Raw genomic sequence first — 23,598 nt, forward strand, 5'->3', positions numbered from 1 at the left:
TGTCATGGGATGATCATATGATGCTGTAGTTATCATAGATAATAACGATTTAATATTGGCATTACTTTAGATATTGAGATTATTTTAAACAAAACACAAGTGTTGGTTTACCAAAGTACCTGAATTATGGCATTTTCAGTTGGAAGTGATTTCAGTACCTCATTTACACAGGACTCTGATGAAGTTCAGGAAATGTTCTGTGAGGTTTGTGATAAACATGACAAGCAATATGTTCCTGCTGAAGGATTTTGTGCGGAGTGTTTCGAGTATTTGTGCATGACTTGTCTAAAATACCATAAAATATATATGAAATCTCATACCATCAAAGATAAGGATAACATGCCACAGGATTTCTGTCTAGAGAAATGTTCTGTTCATCAAGATGAACTAGTTAAGTTCTATTGTCAAGATTGTAAGAAATTTGCCTGTACTGAATGCAAGACACAAGATTATCGGAACTGTAGTTTGGTCAGCCATTTGCCAGCCCTTGTCCCAGGGAATGAAGAAAGCCAAGAAATCAAAGAACTTAATGAAAATCTTGATATGTTAATGAAAGATTTGGAAAATACAGAAAAACCTGTGAACATAAACATGAAATATGTCTTTTCACAAGAAATAAAGATATTAGATACAGTCATGAAAAAAAAGAAAGAAATATTGTCAGTGTTTGAAAATCATCAGAAAGAAATGATTCAAGACTTTGAGAAGGAAATTGAAGAAACTTTAAAAAGACTTAAACAAGAGAAAAATGAAAAAATTGAAAAATTACAAAAAAATCAAAGGAAATTAGAAAAGTTATTAAATGATGAGGAAAATGAAATAAAGAAGAAAATTGAAATCATAAAAAAGGATGACGTGAAAATTTTGCAGACAATCATTGAAGAAACCTCTACAATGAAAATAAAACTAAAAGCCATATCAACAGAGTTGGTGCATCACCAAACTACAGATCAAAGGTGTCAACTGTTTGTTGCTATGAAGAAAGGTGAAGAAGTCATTGAACAATTGAAACGAGATGCAGATAAACAATGCAAAAACATTTCAATTCATTATTACAAAGTAGAATGCAAAGCTTTGGAACAAAATATTACCAATTTACATAAATGTCACAATTTTTTCAATTATCAAGAAATACATGAATCTGAAGTACAAAAAAGTGCAAGTCATTACACAGATATTAAATTCACATTTAACTCCTTGTCATCTTTATGCTTAATATCTGAAAAGTGTCTTTTGATTACTTATTTTGATTCTAGTAAGCTGTTTATATTCAAGGATTTGTCAGTCAGCACTACATCATATGATACAATAGACCTGCCCTCATACCCTTGGGCTGTTGCTAAAGTTGACAATAACAAAGTTGCTGTCACATTTCCTAACCTTAAAATAATAAGACTGATGAAATTTTCTAAGCATATGACAGTGACCAACACTGAAGATATAAAAGTAGGAAAAGGTTGCCGTGGTGTTGCCTACAGTAACAACAAGCTTATAGTATCTTACACCAGACCAGCAACAGTGAAGATACTTGACATGTCTGGTAAAGTACAAAAAATATTTGATAAAGATCAGTATGGGACATATCTGTTTGTTCAGCCTTATAACAGTCAGTGCAGACAACACAGTTATATATGTATCTGACTATACTACAAGCTGTGTGATAGGTTTAACCTTTGATGGGAAAGCCAAGGCAATTTACAAGGATGACCAGCTGGATACGCCATGTCAACTGACAGTAGATAGATCAGGAGCAGTGTTTGTATGTGGAAGTTTGTCACACAATATACATCAATTATCACCTGACCTGACCAAGGTGAAGATACTGCTGGATAGAGAACAAGGAATAGAATGTCCAGTAGGTGTGTCATACTACCAGAATAAAAACAGATTGTATGTGTGTCAAACTCTTGGTGACATTAAAGTGTATGATTTATCTTTGGGATAAAGCACTGGAATAAAATTAGTTTTCTCTGAATGACCTGCAGAAAATACATAAGTTAAAACTATTTCAATATAAAATCTTACTCAATATCTTTGCAGATATGCAGCTTGTAAATGATCAAACTAGCTCAGACTTTGTGTTATTATTTCAACAAATGTTTACGCTAAGCTTTGAATATAAACATAACATTAATATATCTATAAAATATTATAAAGATGATTTGTTAGGGCTTTTTGTATCAAATAAAAAAATTATTCTATTATTTTTGTGTGTTCCTTGTCATATAGCCATTATTTGCATATTTTTAAGAATCCATTACAATTAAACTTAACAATTTGTGAGTGAAAAATAAGATTAGTTGGTTATAGATTTTGAAATAGATGGTTGGTAACATGATTGGTATCATAAACATCTGATTATTAACCCCAACCACATTCAATATCTTCATAAGACTTGTCCATTTTCAATCTGGACAAAACTATCGTTCACCTAGGGAAAAAATTCAAAATATGCACTGACTGAATAGTGAACACTGCAGACCATATCAGATGACACAAATGTCTGTTGAAAGGAAACAGTTTAAAGTAATATATGATTTATCACTGTGGTAAAATAATAATACGATACCAACTAAACTCCAGCAGAAACATCATTGTCTCTTGCATGTTTCGGAGGATTCACCCCTTTACCAGATTTTAAAATATTAACTACAAACAGGTTATATATATGTATTTTAGCAAGTTGACACTATAAGCAATTTGATTTACTAATGAGTCTGCATTTTTTCTTTTTTTGTTGGAAACCAGCTTTAGATATAAGTTCAAGAGCTGCTTGCATTTTCTTTTCACTAATTTCAAGGCTATCTTCCTCTTAGAGAGGGAATGTTTTTAATCTTTTAGTTTTTCAATGCTTATCTTGTCAGACTACTGTCCACCAGCTTAGCTAAATAAGGAGAGCATTGGATAAGTAATATAGGTTTGCTGATTTAATTCTTCAGCAAGGTTTAATTTCTCCATGATAATTGATCAGGACTGTTCATTTGTCTCTGTCTGTCACCACTGATTCAGAAATCATGAGGGGTCACTTGTGGAGAAATTGGTAATTACAGGTTAGTTATCAAGGAAAGCCAGTTAAGTTTGATCAACCACCAAGATATGACCAAATAATGTTTTAAAATAGGTGTTAAAGAACAAAAAAAAAACAAACAAGCCATGCCAGTCTAATCTACTTTTCATGATATACCCTTCACAATTTTGTTAAAGCCAGCTAAATTTAGGTACAACCCTTGCAATTTAGTAGATATATGATTTATAGAGGATATTGAATGAGTGTAGGTTTAATACTTAATTTGTTGAACAAGTTGAATAAATTAGTATTGAATCTACACGAATATAATATTCTATTTATTACATATCTAAAATAAGAATGGTTAACTGTTAAAAAAGACCATTTTTCATTGACGGGCCTGTAGTGCAACGCTTACATAAGCACTCTTACGCTATGTGTGTATATAATGCAAATGACGTCACGTCAAAGTGTTATTACACTAGTGTAATATCGCTTTTGTTAAATGGCTTTATTACACTCCTGCGTCGGGTTTATGGGATAAATAGTTGTATGAAGTTTAATTTGAAACTGGAAACATCCATCTAGAGCAAGGAACAAATGAACATTGTTATGATCATAGTTGGCGCTTTGTAACTGGTTCAGTCTTAATTGCCATTAATAACCTAGTCTCTGGTCAATCCATTTCTCCACTACCATCTTTTTAGTTTTCATATTTTATGTGGAAACCCTCCCAGCTTAGGACTTAATGTCAAGTGCAGTAACTGGTTAACTCCTGTTAAATCATTAAATAAGAAGTTAAAGCATTACTGCTTTATGGTGATGTAATATGTTTTGTGAAATCACCTAAAAATGAGTGTATATCACGCGAAAATGTGACTATGGAAAACCAGGAAAATGCCAAACCCTGTCTGAATTATGCATTTCCACTTGTCACCATTTTGAAACCCCCTTCCGGTAAAATGACCTGGATCTGTGTCTGCCTGCCATATTTTTCTTTTTAGCTCACCTGTCACAAAGTGACAGGGTGCGCTTTTGTGATCGCGTTTCGTCCGGCGTCCGTCAGTCGTCTGTCCGTCCGTAAACTTTTACTATAAATGACATCTCCTCATAAACCACTTAGCCAATTTCATCCAAACTTCACAGGAATGTTCCTTTGGAGGTAACCTTTAAAGATTGTTCAAAGAATTTAATTCCATGCAGAACTCTGGTTGCCATGGCAACTGAAAGAAAAAACTTTAAATATCTTCTTTAAAAAACCCAAAGAGCTAGTGCTTAGATATTTGGCATGAAACATCTTCTAGTGAGTGTCTACCAAGTTTGTTCAAATAAAAGCCCTGGGGTCAAAATTGGCCCCGCCCCAGGGGGTCATTGATTTTCCCTATATGCATATAGTAAAAACTTAAAAAATCTTCTTTTAAAGAACCCAAAGAGCTAGAGCTAAGATATTTAGCATGAAACATCTTCTAATGAGTGTCTACCAAGTTTGTTCAAATAAAAGCCCTGGGGTCAAATAGGCCCAGCCCCAGGGGGTCATTGATTTTCCCTATATGCTTATAGTAAAAACTTAAAAAATCTTCTTTTAAAGAACCCAAAGAGCTAGAGCTAAGATATTTAGCATGAAACATGTTCTAATGGGTGTCTACCAAATTTGTTCAAATAAAAGCCCTTGGAGTCAAAATTGGCTCCGCCCCGGGGGGCATTGATTTTCCTATATGTGTATAGCAAAAACTTAAAAAAATCTCCTTTGAAAAAACCAAAATAGCTAGAGTTAAGTTATTAAGCATGAAACATCTTCTAGGAAGTGTCTACAAAGTTTGTTCAAATAAAAGTCCTGGGGTCAAAACTGGCCCCGCCCCAGGGGTGTCATTGTTTTTAACTATATGTGTATAGTAAAAACTTAAAAAATCTTCTTTTAAAAAACCCATTGAGTTAGAACTTAGATGTTTTGGCATGAAAACATCTTCTTATGAGTGTCTACCAAGTTTGTTCAAATAAAAGCCCTTGGTTAAAATTGGCCCTGCTGGGATGGGGGGGGGGGTGGGGGGAGGGAGGGCATTGTTTTTCATTATATGTGTGTACTAAAAACTTAACATCATGAAACATCTTCTAATGGGTGTCTTCCAAGTTTGTTCAAATAAAAGCCCTGGGGTTTAAACTGGCCCCGCTCCGGGGGCCTATATACAGGTGAGCGACCTCGGGGCCATCATGGCCCTCTTGTTAATTTCAATAAAGATATTTGCTCTCTTAATGAACCATCAAAATAATAAAGTATACTGTATCATCAAGTCCTCATTGATGTGATATAGTTATACTGAACATACATGATTGTATAAATTGATACAGTTGTAATACATGTATGTATATTTATCTGATAAAATTTTAATGTTTGTTGTGTGATAAGAAAAGGAAACTTGCCCAAACTAACTTTGTGATTACAGTGCACAACAACTTCAGCAAAAGAAACTTTATCATATGACTTTGTCCGTTACAGTATGACAGATAATCAATCTGACTAAAGTTCAGATCTACTTAAATTCTTTCATGTAGATCTGATAACGACGGTATATGTTTCGCCTTTTTTATAGTTCAGATTTCCCAAGAAAGCTATTTTAAGCCATGCTATCAAACCGGTTTTTACAGAAAGGCATAAAAAGAAATATCAAAATACTGTTATTAGTAGAATTTAAACAAATTGTTGATTTTTGTTAAAACAAATTGTTGATTTTTGTTAGAAAAAAAATTGTTTGAAGTAAATTTTAGCAAATTTACTTGAAATAATAGTTAATTTTTAATGGGAAAGATTGTTTTGCAAGTTTCCCTGTCGGCTATTTGGACAACGCCATGTTTGTACTCCATTTGAAAATTACCTACTCAGTATTGGTTTTCCCAGGGTTAAAATTAGTAACCGCATCGCTTTCAAAATAAGGAAAGCTCGCCGATGATTGGCAGCGTGTGAAAGGTCACCAAAAATGACTTCGTATTTGGTCACAGTCAGATCTAAAAGCGGAGAGTTATTTAGAGCTGATTTTAATCAGATTTGACAGATAAACAAATGTACAAGTCATGGAATTCATAATTGTGTTGAAAAGTATGGAAAACTTGTTGAAATTACCTGAACAACAGATAACTCATTAGGTTAATTCAAATTCATACCAACTATAATATAATCTAGTTCTATGATAAAACAAAAACATCTCCAAATTCATTTGTGATGAAAAAAGACAGGGAGTTATTCAAACTTATAATACATATTTCTCAAAAATCAACAACAATCAAAATAAATTCAATGTTTTGTCATTGTTGCAGAATTATCTATTTTATGCTTTTTTATTGGGAAAAATATATGGGTAACCTATGGTTACCAAAATTAACACAATTTTTTTTCTGCTTTTTAGTCCATGCTGAGACTATATAAGTGTGTTATGTTTTAAAAAGTTGATTTGCCATAGTTTCAAGACTTTGATTATAATTGTAGTGATAACCTTATCCCACAAGAAAGTTTATTCATAATGCATATAATTATTCAGATTTTTTTTCACCCAAGGGAGACAACAATAATTTTTTATGTATCATTATAAGTTTTATTGGTTAACTCCCTTTACAACTTTTTTCACTATTAATTTAGTTAACTTTTATTGATTTGTTTTATTGGGTTTTATGTCACACCAACACAGTATAGGTCATATGGTGACGTTCCAGCTTTACTGATGGATGAAGACCTCAGGTGCATTCTGTGCATTATTTTAGGCACAAACGGGTACCTGAGTAGAACCACCGATGTTCCGTAAGCTAGAGTTGAACTTCTGCTTACCAATAAATTGTTCAAGTCAAGTGATGACTTTAGCAGTTGTATAATTCTGTCCTGAATGGTAGCTGTATTGTTATTTTTTTCTGATATAAATATTACAATTAAAATATTGTAACCTAGGAATGAAGTTAAAGGAACTCCACAGAGGTCAAATATAAAATCTAATTTCTGAATTTCTAACATAGATCAGCTGGCGCACTTTAATACAAAAAGGTATGCATAAGATAATTAAGAAAAACACTCCAAGATAAATTGAAAACCATATTTTTTAGCTATTCTTATCCAGATTTGAGTGAAAAGCATTGCAGCACTTTTCAATTTTGGGTAATTTTTACAATTAGAATAATTATTCGGTAAAAAATCTGAAATTTCGCCGTCTTATCGTCTAGACCTACATCAAAAGGGACATTAATCTTGAAAAATGATTTCCAGTCTTGTCATAAACCTCAGTAGTGTCCCTTTAATGGGTGAAAGAAAACTGATGCTTGTCTTCAAATTATCTCATGGTAAGCAGCTCTGGCACACTCTTCAAGTGATCTTCAGAGAAAGCTGACTTAATGTAGGCCAACATTAAGCTAAACAGTCAGTCGAACAGCCTTTCTGAGCTTTTGTCTGGTTACTTTGATAATATCCATTGTAGGTTAAATATTTGTTAATTTAATCAAACTTAGCTACAACTTCAAAGCATATAGGGTAAAGCAAATTGTAAAATGAAATACCAAGAAAAATTCTTAGTGAAAATAAATCTTTGTCAATTTTAATTAGACATGATATATTTACATTTTATTCTGAAATTTTTTTATGGAGCTCAATAGGGATGATATTGAATTTATAATCTAGAGGTTGCTAAGACAATATTTCTCGATGACAATTGATCTCGAACATTAAGTCAAGTGATCTTTTGTCTCTTACCACTGATTCAGAAATCATGCAGGGTGAGTATTTGGTCACCTGGGAAGAAATTGGTAATTCCTGGAAAGTTATTCAGGAAATCAAGTAACCCTAACCCGGTCACTTGCAAAGAAATTGGAAATTACTGGAAAGTTATCCAGGAAATCAAGTTAGGTAGACTGACCACCGAGTTATGACCATACTTGACGTTATCCGGATCTTGGCAAAGTGGGTTTTTCCCAGCTAATCTGTAGGTACAGACTAACTTTTACCATTATAGCTTCATGGTGCACTGCCCGTCACAATAGATTTAAGTCAACTTGTTTCGCTTATTTTCAAAGCTGTTACTGTAAAAGTGTGTTTGTACCTACTTTAATAGCTGGGAAAAACCCAAATATTCTTAATTCCGGAGTAAGTCTATTGTGTTAAAACCAGCATTAAAAAACCAAACAAACATGTAATATTGTTAACATTTGTTAAATCATTTTGATTGTTGTATTTTTCAGGCACAGCTCTAGATATACACCAGATATTAGAGAAAACAGGAGGTAGTCTAAATAAAGATGTACTAGAGACTGAACAAAACATGACACAGTTTAACGATACTGAATTTATTGAAAGCAGTGGAGGCAGTTCCGAAGAGAATATGGAAAATAATGAAACTATCTCTGGGACAGTTCATGCATGAACTACATGTACTTTAATTGCTAGAGAAGATGCAAGAAATATGATTAATTTTGGACAGCTACTGATTTCTCCTTTATTTAGGGACATTCAGGTGCCTCACAATGTTAACAGTTGTTTTGAGTGGTATTTGGTACTGCAATGAAGCATAATTATACATGTGTATATTATTATACCCCCCAAATGAAGTTTAGGGGGGTATATAGGAGTGGAGTCACTCGGTGGTTGGTCAGCCAATCCAGCCGTCCGTTGCATTTTCCTTGTCCGGAGCATAACTTGAAGACTAATGGTTGAAATTCAATACAACTTCATACAATGGTCAAGCACATTGAAAGGAAGTGCAGTGCACAAGAACCATAACTCCATATTCACTAATTACAGAGTAATTGCCCTTTGTTACTTTTCCTTGTCCGGAGCATAACTTGAAAACTACTGGTTGGAATTCAAAACAACTTCGTACAATGGTCAAACACAATAAGGGGAAGTGCAGTGCACAAGAACCATATCTAAATTAATTACAGAGTTATTGCCCTTTGTTACTTTTCCATTTTTGTGCCCCCACTTTAGTGGCGGGCATTTAGATTTGCCCTTGTCCGTTCTCTTTTGTGTCGCACGTAACTCTAAAAGTATTTGACCTAGAGTCATGAAACTTAACAGGAATGTTGATCAGCTGGTGCCCTTGACTTAGTAAAAATTTGCAATTTTTTAACTTGTGTGGCACGTAACTCAAAAAGTATTTGACCTAGAGACATGAAAAATTACAAGAATGCTGCTCAGCATAAGTATGTAGTTGTGCACCTGGGTATTTTTGTGTGGATATATTTAGTATTTATAGAGTTATTGCCCTTGAATTAGTAAAAATTTCCAATTTTCAACTTTTAGTGTCGCACGTAACTAAAACATTATTGGACCTAGAGTCATGAAACCTTACAGGAATGTTGCTCAGCATTTGTAGTTGTGCACCTGGGTATTTTCATGTGGATATTTTTAGTATTTTTAGAGTTATTGTCCTTGACTTAATAAAAATTTACATTATTCAACTTGTGTTGCATGTAACTCAAAAAGTATTTGACCTGTAGGCCTGAAAGTTTACAAGAATGTTGGTCAGCATGTGTACTTATGCACCTTGGGGTTTTCTTTTGGATTAATTCAGTATTTGTAGTATTTGCCCTTTACTTAATAAAAGATTTTTAGTTTTTAACTTGGGCACATGTAGCCAAAAAAAAAAATTTGACCAAGAGACATAAGATTGACAAATCGGTTGAATTTGGGGGCGTCCGTGTCCTATTGACACATTTCTAGTTTCAATTTTTGTTTTACTTTATTTAAACCACCTGTGTCTATGCAAACGTAAATATCTTTGTTATTTTTGATCATCCCTCATATAAAAATTCTTTTGGAAAATGAAATCTTAACACAAAGAAACTTTATAGCAAAGAAAATAATACAATAATTTTGTATTTAAATAGACAAATAGAGCATTGTACTTTAATCAATAAGGCTGGAATTTTAGTATTATTCTGTTGTGTTTTATATTATGCTAATGATATTAAGACAAAGTGTTCATAATTTTGCAGTATATACTATAAGCATTGAATATGGGCATTTATATAAATATTTGTATTCAACAAGAATTTTTTGAAATCTTCACATGTTGTTAAAAACCAGATCTGCTTATGAAACCATAATTTCTGTGGTATCATTTTTGTTTTCTTGCCTTACTTGTGAGTTATATTTGTTTATACACATATATATGAATTTTTGAGTCAGTTATTTGCATTTTGTTACAATTTATATTTGTCATTTGTAATGTACTTTTTACATTTTTTGTGAAATATCTTATACAAGGTTAAGTGTTCCCAGTTAGCAATACATTGTATATATATTATACTGTTATTATAGTTACAACAAACTTTACAACATACTTTCATTTGAAAGATACTCTAATAAAGTGTTCACATTCATTAATAATTTTTTATAATCTTTTTTTATTTTTCATTAATAGATACCATACCAAGAAAATGTACGCTTCCATTTGACTGGTCATTTCAAATAATTATTGTCTTTTATGGACCTAGGGCAGCGTTTTACTAACGTACTTACGCCTAAGATTTGCGTAAGTTTAAACGTAAGCGTAAAGTTATGATAATTCTTACGGAAAAACTTATGTAATGTTAGTAAAACGCTGCCCTATAGTTTAATCTTTATTAATCAAATCTATGAAAAAATAAATAATAATCATGGCAGTAGCAAACATTATTTTATGTCTAGAAAGACTTTAAAGTAAGTACATGAATATTAATAATTCTATTTTATTACATGATATTATAAAGCCAAATATAAAAAAAACATCAGAAAAGGTGCAAAAGATGAGGACATTACCCATTTTTGTAACCAGGATTTTATTAGAAAGACCCTGATTTAACACGTAGTAAAGTTGATGATGCAGGAAATACAAGTGCTTGAAAATGTTTATTTTCTATGGTGTTACATGTTGTTGAGCTGAAACTGGTAAAACATACCAGAAGTATTTCAAAACTTGTATTCAAATTATGTTTTTTTTTTCATACCCTTGTTGTTATAATTACCATTTTTAGAGAAAGTCTTAGCAAAAAAAAAAGTGTCACATTTTTATTACAAGAAAAGGATAGAGCAATGGTCCCTAACATAATACATTCAGCATTGTTTAGGTAGGATATCATGCAATATCAAGCCAATTTGTTCATTGATTTCACCACAAATTTGTAGGTACTGACTTTTTTCTCATGTAAGCATATTTTAGACTTAATCCCCATAAAAAATACAATATTTTTCACACCAGCAAGATAAAAGTTGAGACATTTAAGTTAGAACAGCATTCTTTGTAGCTTTGCAAGCATCATTAAGGCTTTATTTAATACATCTTACAAGATTAGTGTGTTTTTAACATTTCACACAGGATTTATAAGCCTTAGAAGAGAATAGGTGATAAAAGTGTTACATAATAGATGTACTGGTATTTCCCATGACTCAACAAAAAGTATGATTGGTTGGCATTTATGTATGTATTAATTGTAAGCTCTACAGACTCGTGAAACATTTAAATATTAACAGTCTGATTGACTATTAGGATCATGTTGTGAAGAAGCCATTGTGGCTTTCAGTGTTGTTGTATTTTTCGACTCCTTCAGGATTATTGATTTAAATACTTTATTGTATAAGATTAAAGATACAGGTTAAGCCGGTGCTAGGGGGTAGGGGTGCTAAGGGGCATGAGAGTTTCTTTCCATTATCTCTAATGAACATACATACAACCAAGTCTGCAATTTTCCCAACAGAAATATGTGAAAAACATTTTCTATTTACATGAAACAATTGTAGATCAACGAAGTGTCAACATGGCTTTAATTGTAATTGATAATGAGCAAAAGTGAAAAATTTAAATAACCAGACCTGATAAATATTATAATTTCATTATTTTTATTGTTAAAGGGAATGATCCGAGCTTTTGTTGTTTTTGTGGGGTTTTTTTTACATGATGAGACTGAAAACATTTTTTGGAGATTGTTTATATTTTTATCCATTATAAGTTGATTTAATACATTGTAACAAATGTTACAATTTCAGGCATTTAATCCACAGTGGAGGTCTTGTTTCTGATGTTGTATTTGATTCCTGAAATCATTTTTTGTATTGATTCTGTTTGTCAAATGATAAGATATTCTTATTTCATTTAAGTTGTCATTATTGTTATGCTCATTATGTAGAATTATCTTGTCAAAGTACAGTTTAAAGTGGACTGGTCAATAATAGAATGTCTCCATGAAAATTATGTTGATAGTATTTATAGTAACATAGATGACAACAAACAATAGAAGGATTACACTTTGATGTTGTCTGTAATTGTAAGATACATTTCATATTTATTTACGGTCAATTATGCCGTAGAAATGCTATTAACTTTTAATTCTCAAAAACATTCAGTCTTTGGTATCTTGTCACAGTTTAAAAAAAAAATATCCTCAATTACCATATTTTCACTTATTTTGCTCTGTTTGCAAATGTAGCAAATTAGTATTTTGTGTGGAAGTCAAAATACTATTTTGTTTACATTTTCCTACCTTTACGACACATCACTGCATGTTCAGCGCTACTTATTTCAGTTGTTTAAATATCTAATTATTATGCTCTTAATCCATTATTCAAATATTACCAAACACATGTTTGGCATTTCTAAAGAATTTCAAAAATGCGTTAAGTGTTCTTTATTTTCCATCATTATAAATGTTAATATACTTAATCACTTAGAACTAGATCAACTTTTTTCTATCAAGAAATATTTTGTAAGAATGTCCAAATGGTCATACATTTCTATTGTTTTTAATCAAGATTTTAAATACTTTTTGAAAATGTACCCATATTATTACATGTAGACCAATTCAGTTTAAAAATGTACTTTTGAAGTCTGTTAATTTGCTTATTTAAATCTTTCCATTTAGAACAAATTGTAAACCTTGTTTTTTCTTTAATTTCCCTTGTTTATTCTTAATGTTTTTATTTGTTGTTGTTGTTTTTGTTTCTGAAAACAGTGTTCTGAAAATGTTTTTTTTTTAAATGTAAAAGCTTCTGTTCATTACCTTATTTGTAGTGTTTAGTTTAAGTCACATTATAATTTTTATACATTATGAAAAAGCCTGTAATATGTAACACACCGGTACTTTGATCATTGTGTTTATAAAGTTATTATGTATACATGTACATTTTGTATTTACATTGTATTGTTATAATTATGTTAACATGAAAGTAAAAGTTGATTTATATCTGTCGAGTGACGAATAACATGGTATTTTCAATAGTCATTTGCATTCCAATATACTATCCTTTTATACATACATCTCACAAATTATTTGCATTCAAGGCCATTCAATATGACTTACTAAATTCCATAAGTGAATTACTAAATTCCAGAAATTTTAAATCAGTGAATAGTCAAAGCTGAGGTCCATTGGTTGAATAAATATAATGATTTTAACAAGTTAAAGAAATTCTGATACAGCAAAATTATAATTATATCTAATTTGATTTTTGTAGTCACATTGATGTTATATCACACAAACAAACAGAACGGGTTTAGTTGCTCTCTTAAGTGGCCCACAACTGCCTCCGTGGTCAAAGGGTTAGAGTTGATGACTTCTCATGGATCAATCCATGTCAGATTGGCTTGGGTTCCAGTCTGTCGATTTTTTTATGTGCTGCCTTTGGGCATATCGACATTGATGTTATCAAAAACACAAACAAGTATGAAACAGTGTGTATATATTATGAATAAGCATAAAATATCAACGCCTGAATTACAGGCTAACTACAGGTACACATTGAAAACAAATTATATTATATTATCCTCTGGAAAAATTAAAACATTGCTGTTCAGTACCATGGTCTGCTGCTGGGCTTAAATCTTCGCCCTATCAAATGACATGTATCCCAAAAGTAAAAATTTGTATTAACAATATGGATAAAATAGAAGGGAAACAGTATACAGTTATTTCATAGGTGTTTGTGGAACATTAAAAACTGTTGCCCCGAGGTATCAGGGATGACATTTTGAACTGTTGCTAGAGGTTGGCAACAGTTCCAAATATCATCCTTGAACCTGAGATGTTAACAGGGGTGTAACAGCTAAAAATGTTGACAGTTCATTTCATCATTGCGCATGCATAGGATTTCACTTGTCAAATTAAACAGTTGAAAATCAGGAATTAGTATTTATAGACCGCATAAGGTATTGAAATACAATGATGCCTGTCCTTTTTTTCTATGATACTAAGATTAATAATATCTGTCATATTTTGCGGTTCGGATCGGAATATCCATCCCGAGGTGACCTGCCCATGGGCGGGTGACCGAGGGACGGATATTCCGATCCGAACCGCAAACATATGTCAGATATTTTTTCTTGCATATTCTACCATATTCCATTATACTTTAAATTCTTTATCTTTATTTTCAATGAAAATTTATATCATTACAACCGTAACTACTTTCTTACAACAGCGTATGAGTTACAACTTCATTCATAACGGTAAAATGACGTCATCCTAATCGTGCCATTGTACAGCACGCGACTCATCTGGAACCCCCCATGCCAGATGAAATTTCCGGCATGGGTAAAACTAACGGAAAAGCCAGTCTGATATGCAAGAAAAATACAATGTATAATTATGAAATTATCTGCCAGTTTATCCAAACAGATCTTCAAGATAATTATTTATTTTTTTGCATAATTATATATTTCAATAACTGTTAAATAATGAAACTGCATGAAAATAGACTACTCCGGAATTAAGAATATTTTGGGTTTTTCCCAGCTAATCCAGGGGTACAAACAAACTTACAGTTACAGCTTCGAAAATAAGCAAAGCAGGTTGACTAATCTGTCATGACCGGTATTGCACCATGAAGCTTTAAATTGGTAAAGGTTTGTTAACTTTGTTAGCTAGGAAAAACCCACATTTCCCAAGTTCTGGATAACATCTATTAAGATTGGCCTCAGTATTAACTGTTAAGTCATAACAATGCTTTTTTGAGAAGTAAGGTTTGTTAATTAAGAAATAGATTTCAATTTTGAGTGCACTGTTGATAGGTCAGAGTGGGTACATTGTGTACTTTGTAATTACAAAGTATTTCAACAAAAAAATGTGCTTGGGGCAGACCAATTTGACTCTTAATATCAGTTTTGCAGACCTTCATAAGGTTATGCTACATGCTAAATACCTTAGCTCTTTTTGCAAAGTAAAACTGAAATGTTTTTTAACTCATACCAGACTATCAACTGACCCCAGGGGTAGGGCAAACAATTACCAAAGTGGCAGGATTAATACCATAGGTCAACAAGGCATTGCTACAATATGTATCTTAACTCTAGGCATTATAGTTTCACCAAAATAAGACCCAAGGGTCATGATTAATAGCAGTTGTTTTGTAGTTACAGATGTTTCCTATACAAGTCACCTCTGGGGTGGAGCCAGAGAACCAGGTCAATAAGAATTGCTACATGTTAAATAGCTACACACAATGAAATTTAAATGTGTTTTCCTATACAAGTCTTTTTAAGTTATAACTTGGCAGGCTTGTTCCTTGGGTGAAGGACTTTTAAAGTTGTTCAAAGAATTTCATTCCATGCAGAAATCTGGTTGCCATGGTAACCAAAAGGAATTATGAGAATAAATTTAAAAAATCTTCTTGTAAAGACCCAAAAGGCCTAGAGCTTAGATATTTTGCATAAGGCATTGTCTCGTAGACCTCTAACAAGATTGTTCAAATTATAGCCCTGGGGTCAAAATTGGCTCCGCCCCGGGGTCATTGATTTTCACTATATGTGCATATAGTAAAAATTAAAAACACCTTGTAAAGACCCAAAAGGCATCTAGCTTAGATATTTTGCATAAGGCATTGTCTGGTAGACCTCTACCCAGATTGTTCATATTATAGCCCTTGGGGTCAAAATCGGCCCCGCCCCGGGGGTCATTGGTTTTCCTTTTATGTATATAGTAAAAACTTTAAAAAAGATTCTTCTAGCAATTGACAAATACTAGAGGTTAGATATTAGATATGTTGCATGAAACGTTTTGTAGTAAACCTTTAGCAAGATTGTTCAAATTATAGCCCTGGAGTCAAATTGCCCCAGCCCTGGGGGTCATTGATTTCAATATATACATATAGTAAAAAATCAAAAAATCTTTTTGTCTGAAGGTACCAGGCTTAGAGCTTTAATATTTGTTAAATAATATTATCTAAAGGTAATCTACCAAAGTTGTTCAAATTTTGCTTCTTGTGTCAAAATTAGCCCCACCCCCGGGGGCCATAGGTTTTCCTTATATGTATATGGTAAAAACTTAAAAAATCATCTTCTCTAAATTTACAAAGGCTAGAGTTAAGATATTTTGCATGAAACATTGTGTAGTGAACCTCTAGCAAGATTGTTCAAATTATAGCCCTGGGGTCAAAATTGGTTCCGTCCGGGGGGTCATTGATTTTCATTATGTACATATAGTGAAAAAATAAAAATATTTTTGTATGAAGGTACAAGGCATAGAGCTTTGATGTTTGATATATAATATCATTTAATGGTCCTCTACCAAAGTTGTTCAAATTTTTCTCCTGGTGTCAAAATTGGCCCTGCCCGGGGGCAATGATTCTCATTATGTACACATAGTAAAGACAGAAAATAAAACAAATGTTTTCTGAATGGGAGAAAGCTATAGCTTAGATATTTGACTTGAAATGTTGTTTGGTGGACCTGTATCAAGATTGTTTTGAATTAAACCCTTGGGTCGAAATTATGCCTTGCACGAGGGGACAATGACGTACTTTCTTGTCCTTTGATGTACAGCAGTGACATTTTGACCATGTGCACAGTTTTAGTTGTAAAATTGAACTTTGATATCAGGTGACCAGATTTTGATGATGTGACCTACTTTCTTTTCCATGAACAGCTATGAAATTTGAACCATGCGGTGGCATAGAATTTTTCTCAAATGCAATCTTGTTTCAAATTATATCAAGTACTAAAGCCAATCTTTGGTTCTCTTCATTTTTTTTATTCCAACAATTTCTTATAATAAAAAAATAATCTTTTTTTCAAGCCAACATTAAAAACAACAGTCCAAATGGGAGCATTTTGCAGGTGCGCGAGGATGTAGTATCCTACCATTGAAAAAAATATATAATTAAAAGATGAGAGCAGACTCAATTTCGAAATTGATAAATGACCAAGCGTGACTGATCCAAGATCATATCCCGGTACATATAAATGGTTACTATTACAGCTTCACCATGCACTCCTTGTCACAGATAAGTCAGTTGCACTATTTTTCAAGCTTAACTAAGTTTGTACCCAGACTAACTGGGAAAACCCAAAATAGTCTTAATTCCCGAGGAAGTCTTTTCCTTTCACCTATTTAAGATATAGACAGACAGACAACAGGTGCATAACTTTACACGCAAAGTTTTTTCAAATCTTATAATAAAAGGTCTAAATCTATCGATTTCTAATGAACTATTATTTAAGACGACGCATAAAAGTTGTTTTTTCGTCTACAAAAGCCAAGATTATGATGCAACATTTTGATCAGTTGGGTGCTTTTTTCTAAAGACCAGACATTAATAGAAACACAATTTATTAAAAATAATTTATTGTATAAAATATGTACAAATATTATATAAACAACTAGAAAATACGAAGCAATACTTCTCTAAATGCTACTGAGCTAAACCTAATCTACAGTACAACTTTCTCTGTATACCTGCAAGCTGACCACATGTGAGGAAGAGGCCACAAATAAACATGTAATTGTTCTGTGGATTTTTTTTGTTTTTGGTTTGAAATGCAGTCAACAAGGGTCACAGGAAAGTTGTACTCATACATGATCATAACAAATGGAAATTATATAACAAGGTCCTCTTGATTAAAAACATTGTAATTCTGGACATAAGATATATAAACAGAAATTTAACACAAACTACATTATATTGGAAAAAGAAAAGAAAAATCCCCCATCAAACTTTAAGCAATTTAAAATTTAAAGTAATTTTTCATGATTGGATACAGTCGCAGAATAAACTTGTTTGACCAATGGACCTTGTTAACGAAAATGAATCATCCACAAGCTTTGCAATACCCCCGAAGCTTTCAAACTCCCGAGTATACAAAGCGTTATGGCACACAAATACAAGCCAGCCAATCTATGTTCCAGCTAAAATCCTACCCACGAAACACCTAATTTAGAGAAATACTTTTAAGGATCATGTCAGTAGCAAAGCACTAGCTTACAAAGAGTAATCAATGAAAATTAAAACCATAGTAAGATAGCACTACAAATTCTACAGCAAATTTGATTAAAACCAAGGGGAACATAGATCGACACTTGGCTGTTATATATGAGCAAGAATAAACCAAATAAGTGACCAATGGATTAAAAATTTGGACGGAATATGTGGAGACAAAATATATTGGTTTAAAAGTAAAATCAGATTCAGTCTTGATTTATTCTTGCTCATGTTTAATTTTTGCATTGTTTTGTACAATGATTGTTCTTCACCAGAGCTCACTAAATGCAAAACCACCTATTAAATAGTGAAAACCAGGAAATATAAATTATCAACTCAACGGATCGCCTTCGAGACGATTTTTTTCACATGCAGAACAGATTAAACATTCATAAACAGCATTCAGTCACTATTGTGTCCCAGACCATTCACAACACCAACAACAAAATAAATAATAACGGAATGACATTGTCTCTTTGCATTCATACCATCACAGATCAATTTTAGAGTTTAATATCACCAGTAAAGCTTGGAATAAACACTACAATCACGTGCATGCAGCTGCCATTTCTTTTATCACAGGGGATTTCAATGCTGCTAATGTGCTGATCTTCATAAATTTTGAGCTAGAGTATTTTGTCCGCACAGCCTGCAAATACCAAACAAGACATTACCATAAATTTTCATGGAAATAATTTACAATTGACAAATTTACTTCAAGTATCGTGTTCCAAGAGATGTGTATTAAATAAGCATAAAATAATCTTGAATGCATTAAATTTCAATATCAACTGATCATCACATTCCTAAATGTTCATTAAACAATATATGAAAAGGTGGCACTAAATCCAGAGTGCAAACTAGTCTTTTGAAGGCAGTGTCAAAACAACCAGACTGCAAGATAATGGTTGAAATTGTTGACTAATAAAGTTAATAACAGGCTTTTATCTTTTCACTCCTATGAAAATTTGGAACATTTTCATTTGAGTAAACCACAGCAACAATCAAAACAACCTTAACCAAAAGGTCTTTTCATTAAAATTTTTGTACGGCTTTATAATACAGGTATGCAATACAAGATGCACACTGTCATTTTTTAAGATTAATAAATAGAAATACTTACAGTGAGTTTACTGTTTTCTGCTTTAATGACTAGACTGGCAAGTTTTTGCATTGTCTGGAAGAGATCTTTCTCTGAATAGGAACTGTAATGGTTCAGGGTTTCAGTCTGAAATAAAATGAAGACAAGTTTAATTACCATTTTGGTGTGTTACAACATAAAATAAATGTATTAGTTAGCCCTCAACTTTTCTGAAAGTGGTCACACCAACTCCAATTGAGGACAACATGCATCGTACATAGCTTATGTCAGCTTTAGTAGCAGCTTGCTGTCTTGGTCTATTAAATTCTAATAAAAGTTGGCTGTTGTAAAGTCATGGTTCTGGTGATGACTGCACAGGGCATTTTTCCGGGAAATATACGAATATTAGGCTAAGGAAAAAAAAGCCTTTATTCTGTCAAATATAAGAAAGAAAAAATTCTGCTGTTATATGAAATACAATGTACTCACCCATTTACTGTTATCAAGGAGTTTCATGGATAAACATAGTGCTGCAGCAGCTATTTGTGACGGCAAATATTGCACCATATCATACTCTACTATAGTCAGTTCCATCAAGTATTTGGCTAATGTGTGTTTGTTGGCATCAACCTAAGATAAAAAGTTCATTAAAATTAGTTTGCAACAGTTAACCTATACTTTAAATGCAAAATTTAATTCACTTTACCTCATTACATTTTACCAAGCCAGTTATGCCATATAGCACTGCACATTCAGGAATTCTGTTCTCTTCTTAATACCAAAGGAAATATTAAAGAAAAGTATCCCCACACATTTAAATATTTATGGGATCACCATTACTAGCAGTACTTTAACAACCGATGCAAATCAAAAAACTGAATTTCTACAAAATATAACAATTTCCATCTTAATCACAGTAACAGCTGTAGTATGAATATTCTTATTCACATACCTGACCAGCCTTTGAATTTCTCCTAAGGAAATGCAAACATAGAGGTCTTCCAAAACTAAAGTTTAATGTCTTTAATACAGTCTGTTCCATTTCTAATATTTCCTTTTTAGTATATGCATTGTCTGTAATATATACAAAGTCAGCAACTTCAGGGGCATACATTTCCTCGTATTTTGATGCTATCAACATTGATGTTACTCCAACGAGCTGTAATTTGTTTCTGGAAACTGGATTTTCCTGCAAGTGATAAAATCAGCATTTAAAGACAATGATATATCACTGTTCTAGAGATTGAGCAGCAAAAAAATAAAATCACATTTCTTTAAGTTCAAAAGCATCTTTTCATACTTCATGATGTTTCTTAGTGTATACAGAGAATTTACACATTTTTGAGTTCTCTTGCTTATTAAGTCAAATAACACTATTTAGGTGAAAGTATTTGATCAACTATTTTAAGTGGAATTCAACTTTTTTTGCCTTTTGCATTGTTCTCCTTTGCAATTATAGTAAAGACTACTACTCAACTTTTCCAAGTCAAAATGATAATGCTACATTTCTAAAATTGATACAAGAACAATATTTCATGAGAAACAAACCTGCAAGAATCTGTCTATTATGGCCACTGTGAGGTAAAGTGTTTCTTGTAACAAGTGAAATCTGTGATGAACTTGACACAGCCAATCTATCAAAATAGCACGCATCTTTCCTGTGATCTCTTTATTTTCTAAATAATTGCATTTGATTGGGTATTTTACCTAAAATGAAAAATAGAATCTTGTTACACAAATGTATGGCACTGTCTTTTTGAACATCAGTCCTACTTGTTTATTAAATGAATTTTTTAATATAAAAGGCTAATAAGTGCAATGAGCATTATTTTTATGTTAAATTAACTCTGAATTCATTTTATTAGAATACAAAGAAAGCAGTATTTTCACTTTGCTTAGAGAATCTTAAATCTTCCATTTGAACTTTTCAATTTATAACTTTATGAGTTTATCCAAGGCCAAATTATGTATAAAATATTTACCTCTAAAACTCTCATGTAATTGTAAATGTCATTGACATATTCACTGACTAGTTGTGGATTTTCTTTGTCATTGGCATCTATATCTTGTACATTAAATAAAGCCTTTGAGAAAGCCTCTTGTCCAGCATCACTTATGTCCATAGGAGCAGGAACATTTGGCTGTGGATGAACTGTTGCTGTTGGAACAGTGACAGGCTTTGGTACCGTCTCTGTTGGTTGTAAGAAGTGGAATGCTTCATGTTCCTGACAAATAAAAATACATTGCAATTTCCATTTTGTAAGTGAAATGCCATATCTTACAGAGATACAATTTATATTTAAACAAAATTCATTGCATTTCTTAACATTGTTAGTATGTAAATTCAAATAATTTTTTCTACCATAACATCACTACTAAAGTTAATTTGTTTTGTATTTAACAGCTTTAACAAAGAAAATCAATGCATTATCAAAATCGTGTTCATCTTTACATACCTGTTTAGCACCACCATCTTCAGCAAGGGCTTTAAGTGATGTTGTGGCTTTACTTTTAGTAAGAATTTTTTGCTGTCTACTAGTTAGTTGTACAATTTCTTTCTTGACAGGACCTTTTTTGGTTGCATCAGAAATGGAGATTGCCGAGACTTTGTTACCAATATCCCCCAAGGCATTTCTGTGGGAGGCATGTGATGTAAGAGGTCTTTGGATCATGTTGGATTTGGTTGCAGCTATAATCTGGTCTGTATTCTCGCTGTTTGAATGTGTTCGTGCATTCGCAAGGCTAGCCTGAAAGTAAAATGTTTTGAAATAAATACTGCATTTGGATCAGAACAAAAAATGTGTAAACAAATTTACGGATTATGAAATCCATCAAGAACACTATCACACACCACTTTATCCACTAAAGAAAAGTGATATTACACAGCTCTGCATACACATTTTGATGTGCCATCATTTGTGTTGTACAAACATTGTGTCAAGATTCAGGACAAAACATCTTGAACTTGTTGAAAAAAACAAATTGCCAGAGCCTCGCACAATTTTTCTTTTCTTCAACTTGTACATGGAGCTAAATATAGATATATCTTACTTGTACAAGAAATTAAGTTCAGTATTGAACCTACACTTCAATGTGCATACCAGAATAATTTCTTTAAAATATTTTACAGTGAAAAGTTGAAAATATCCAATATATGTAATTCTACCACCTACACAAACAGATTAACATTGTTATGCCATTACAAGTTTTGAAGAAAAAATCTGCATAAACTTCTTGCAGTACATAGTAAGATGTAGATTTTATATGTCTATATTTGCATTATAATAGGATTAAGTCAGAATATTCTCAAATAAGGGTTTCAATTAAACGTCGGCAACAGCTGGTTTATATTTTATTTTTAGAACGGTCTAATTCCAACAAGTGTGAACATGTTTTCAGGGAGGGTGGGATAGTTGCAAAGCCGCTTCTTTTAGCCCATGTTGTGCTTCATAGTGAAGTATCTGCACGATTCCGCAGTTAAAATGAAACAAAATGCTCACTATTACTTATAAAACAAAGCGGTCCTATCGTAAATGTTAATAACTTCAAATTAAAATTCTTGTCACGGTTCACCATTATTGATGCGATATGACCTCAAAGTTAATTTTGTCTGCAATAAATATGTTACAGCATTTAAATGAAACATAACTTACCGAAGCAGCTCTGGTAGTCATTTTGTGCTGTATGTAATATCAACAAGTGTTATACTAATTCTACAATGATGCTGGATGCACATTTACTGACATACTAAACAATCACAATCACACAACTAACAAGTCTCAGCGAGATTTGTTCAAACAACTCGCGGGTTGCTTTTGATTGGTCAATCAAAGTTCATAACATTTTTCTGATTGGCTGAAGTTGTTATTTGTTCGTAGCAACCTGATTAAAATTTCACCGATATTTTAAACGTAATTTCATTTTAATTAAAAGTTCATGGTTATCTAAAAATCAAATTTGTAATTCATTCATCAAGTCAAGAATAATTTTTAAGTAAATTATAAAAAAAAAATAATTTAGACGTGTTTTCCCATGCAACATCATTAAACATGGCTGACGCAGGTGCGATATAAAACTTCCGGTCGTAGTAAATTTGGTTTATGGAATAAATTTAGGTATAACTGCAAAATTAGATAGTGTCATGCAAATGCTAGAAGATATTCACTATTGTACATCATATCTCAGCCTGTATGGGCTGTTTAAAGATTTGACGGATTCTTTCTTTGACTAAAAACGCATTGAAAATAATGAGGTTGTCCTGTCTGGTTCCCAACTCTATTTAAATTTGTTGTTGAATGAATAAGTCAAGCCGGGCCA

At 32.4% G+C, this 23,598-nt stretch overlaps 3 protein-coding genes across 3 annotated transcripts in view; 2 read left to right on the forward strand and 1 right to left on the reverse strand.

The window, feature by feature from the left end:
- LOC132730551 (DNA polymerase subunit gamma-1-like) overlaps positions 1–12,198 on the forward strand; it is a 108,183-nt gene extending 95,985 nt beyond the window's left edge. Inside the window, exon 22 of the mRNA XM_060716507.1 lies at positions 8,216–12,198. Coding sequence (XP_060572490.1) covers positions 8,216–8,397 — 182 coding nt within the window. The 3' untranslated portion in view covers positions 8,398–12,198. The remainder of the gene's footprint in view (positions 1–8,215) is intronic.
- LOC132730518 (uncharacterized) lies at positions 127–1,945 on the forward strand. The gene is made up of 2 exons (XM_060716475.1): positions 127–1,540; positions 1,665–1,945. The coding sequence occupies exons 1-2, from the start codon at positions 127–129 to the stop codon at positions 1,943–1,945; spliced, it is 1,695 nt and encodes a 564-aa protein (XP_060572458.1).
- Positions 12,199–17,549: 5,351 nt separating the features above from the next.
- LOC132730530 (G2/mitotic-specific cyclin-B-like) lies at positions 17,550–23,094 on the reverse strand. The gene is made up of 8 exons (XM_060716487.1): positions 22,935–23,094; positions 21,738–22,028; positions 21,264–21,506; positions 20,830–20,988; positions 20,234–20,470; positions 19,771–19,911; positions 19,324–19,428; positions 17,550–18,849 (listed from the first exon to the last, which is right to left on the reverse strand). The coding sequence occupies exons 1-8, from the start codon at positions 22,953–22,955 to the stop codon at positions 18,748–18,750; spliced, it is 1,299 nt and encodes a 432-aa protein (XP_060572470.1). The 5' UTR covers positions 22,956–23,094; the 3' UTR covers positions 17,550–18,747.
- Between the last annotated feature and the right edge of the window lie 504 nt (positions 23,095–23,598).

This window comes from Ruditapes philippinarum, unplaced genomic scaffold (genome assembly GCF_026571515.1).
Source record: "Ruditapes philippinarum isolate M1 unplaced genomic scaffold, ASM2657151v2 ctg2626_1_1_1_1, whole genome shotgun sequence".
NCBI lineage: Eukaryota > Metazoa > Mollusca > Bivalvia > Venerida > Veneridae > Ruditapes > Ruditapes philippinarum.

Bases quoted from the DNA above. Each gene is read 5' to 3' on its own strand.
- LOC132730518 (XM_060716475.1), top strand. From the start codon at position 127: ATGGCATTTTCAGTTGGAAGTGATTTCAGTACCTCATTTACACAGGAC. The intron at 1,541-1,664 runs GTAAAGTACAAA...GCTGTGTGATAG, and splicing joins GAAGATACTTGACATGTCTG to GTTTAACCTTTGATGGGAAA.
- LOC132730530 (XM_060716487.1), bottom strand. From the start codon at position 22,955: ATGACTACCAGAGCTGCTTCG. The intron at 22,029-22,934 runs GTAAGTTATGTT...TTTTACTTTCAG, and splicing joins TGACTACCAGAGCTGCTTCG to GCTAGCCTTGCGAATGCACG. The intron at 19,429-19,770 runs GTGAGTACATTG...ATTTTATTTCAG, and splicing joins TCCTTGATAACAGTAAATGG to ACTGAAACCCTGAACCATTA.